Below are 1,419 nucleotides of genomic sequence, written 5' to 3'. Positions count from 1 at the left end.
GGGGGGGGGGGGGGTTATTATGGGATGGCTCAGCAGCTGCTTCCTGTCCTTCCTCATGTTTATTCTGATACAGAATAAACAGTCTTCATTTTTAACAGCATAAACATTTATTCTCTGGTTGGAACCAAAATGTCTGCTTCCTTCTTATTTAGCAGCAGATAAACTCTATAGAAATGTTATGATCAGGGCTGATGATGGGTTCAGGTTCATCCAGACGTGTTGGACTCTGTGCAGAGAGACGGAACCGCAGTCATTCAGCTGCACCCCCCACCCCCCCCGCAGTAACGCCGCCATCAGCTGCCCTGAGAAAGACGCCTGCAGAGCTGCTAAAACAGTTTGACACCTTCTGAGGGGAGGGGGGGTTCCTCTTCCTGTTGACACTGCAGCAGCCTGAACCAAACCAGCAGATGGAGGAACTTCAGGAGCCTCTGGGCCCAAAGGGCCTCAGCTTTGGCCCCTGCACAGGCTTTTATTTTGAAAGGTCGGACTACTTCTTCTGTGACAGTTGGCTTAGCTCCATCAGATGGATCCTGGTTCTACTCTGATTGGCGGGCTGGTTCTGTTGGGTTTAAACGGACCCGGCTGGTTCTGCTGGGAGGACGACCTGTCCCTCCAGGGGTCTGACGGGGTGGGAGGAGTCTGACGGGGTGGGAGGAGTCTGACGGGGTGGGAGGAGTCTCAGGATGTTGTCATTAACACTTCCTGTGTTTGTGTCTTCAGATCACCAGAAGCTGGAGCGCGAGGCGCGGATCTGCCGCCTGCTCAAACACGCCAACATCGGTAGATATGACCACCCATCCACACTGTTCATTTATTCTATTCACTTTATTTCTATGCTCCAATTCACATCCTATCATCTCAGGACACTTTCTAGATCCAGATCAGTCAGATCATTTAGCCACTGACTCTACAGGATGAATAGGTAGATATAGGAGATATAGAATCTGCAGCAATAGAGGAGAGGAACCAGAACCAGGCTCAGTGTGAGCGGCCATCTGCTGAGGCCCACTGGGGTTCAAGGAGACAGAAGCAGAGGCTTCATGAGGCTGTGCTGTGTGGCTCCGCCCCCCAGCGCCGTCCTGTCCTTCCTGCTCTATTTCCAGCAGACTGGAGCATCTGGCCGCTCCGCACGCTCCCCCATCATCAGATGATGCAACGCTGTTTCTACTTCAGATCTTTGCATTTTCAGGAAAGCTCAGTGTTGCGCAGAAATCCAACATGGCCGCCCATGTTTGATGAGAAGCGTCGGATCAGAATGAGACCTTCTGCTCAACATGCTGAGAAAACGGGACGAAAACCTGAGAATAATTCACTAAAAGATTAAAGTCGCTCAGTTATGAACCAACTAGGCTTCTTCTTTAGCTCCTAATCTGGCATTATTCCAGCTTTAATCTGGCATTATTCCAGCTTTAATCTGGC

The 1,419-nt window shown here is 50.7% G+C and overlaps 1 protein-coding gene across 1 annotated transcript in view; it reads left to right on the top strand.

Moving 5' to 3' along the window:
* Nucleotides 1-407: 407 nt before the first annotated feature.
* Nucleotides 408-1,419, top strand: part of LOC107080956 (calcium/calmodulin-dependent protein kinase type II delta 1 chain-like) — a 9,314-nt gene continuing 8,302 nt past the window's right edge. The window contains exons 1-2 of the mRNA XM_015369166.1: nucleotides 408-504; nucleotides 721-780. Of these exons, the coding sequence (XP_015224652.1) occupies nucleotides 408-504; nucleotides 721-780 (157 nt within the window). The remainder of the gene's footprint in view (nucleotides 505-720; nucleotides 781-1,419) is intronic.

The sequence above is a fragment of the Cyprinodon variegatus genome, unplaced genomic scaffold (genome assembly GCF_000732505.1).
Source record: "Cyprinodon variegatus isolate N-32 unplaced genomic scaffold, C_variegatus-1.0 Scaffold2576, whole genome shotgun sequence".
NCBI lineage: Eukaryota > Metazoa > Chordata > Actinopteri > Cyprinodontiformes > Cyprinodontidae > Cyprinodon > Cyprinodon variegatus.
This window is presented reverse-complemented; position numbering and strand designations above follow the sequence as displayed.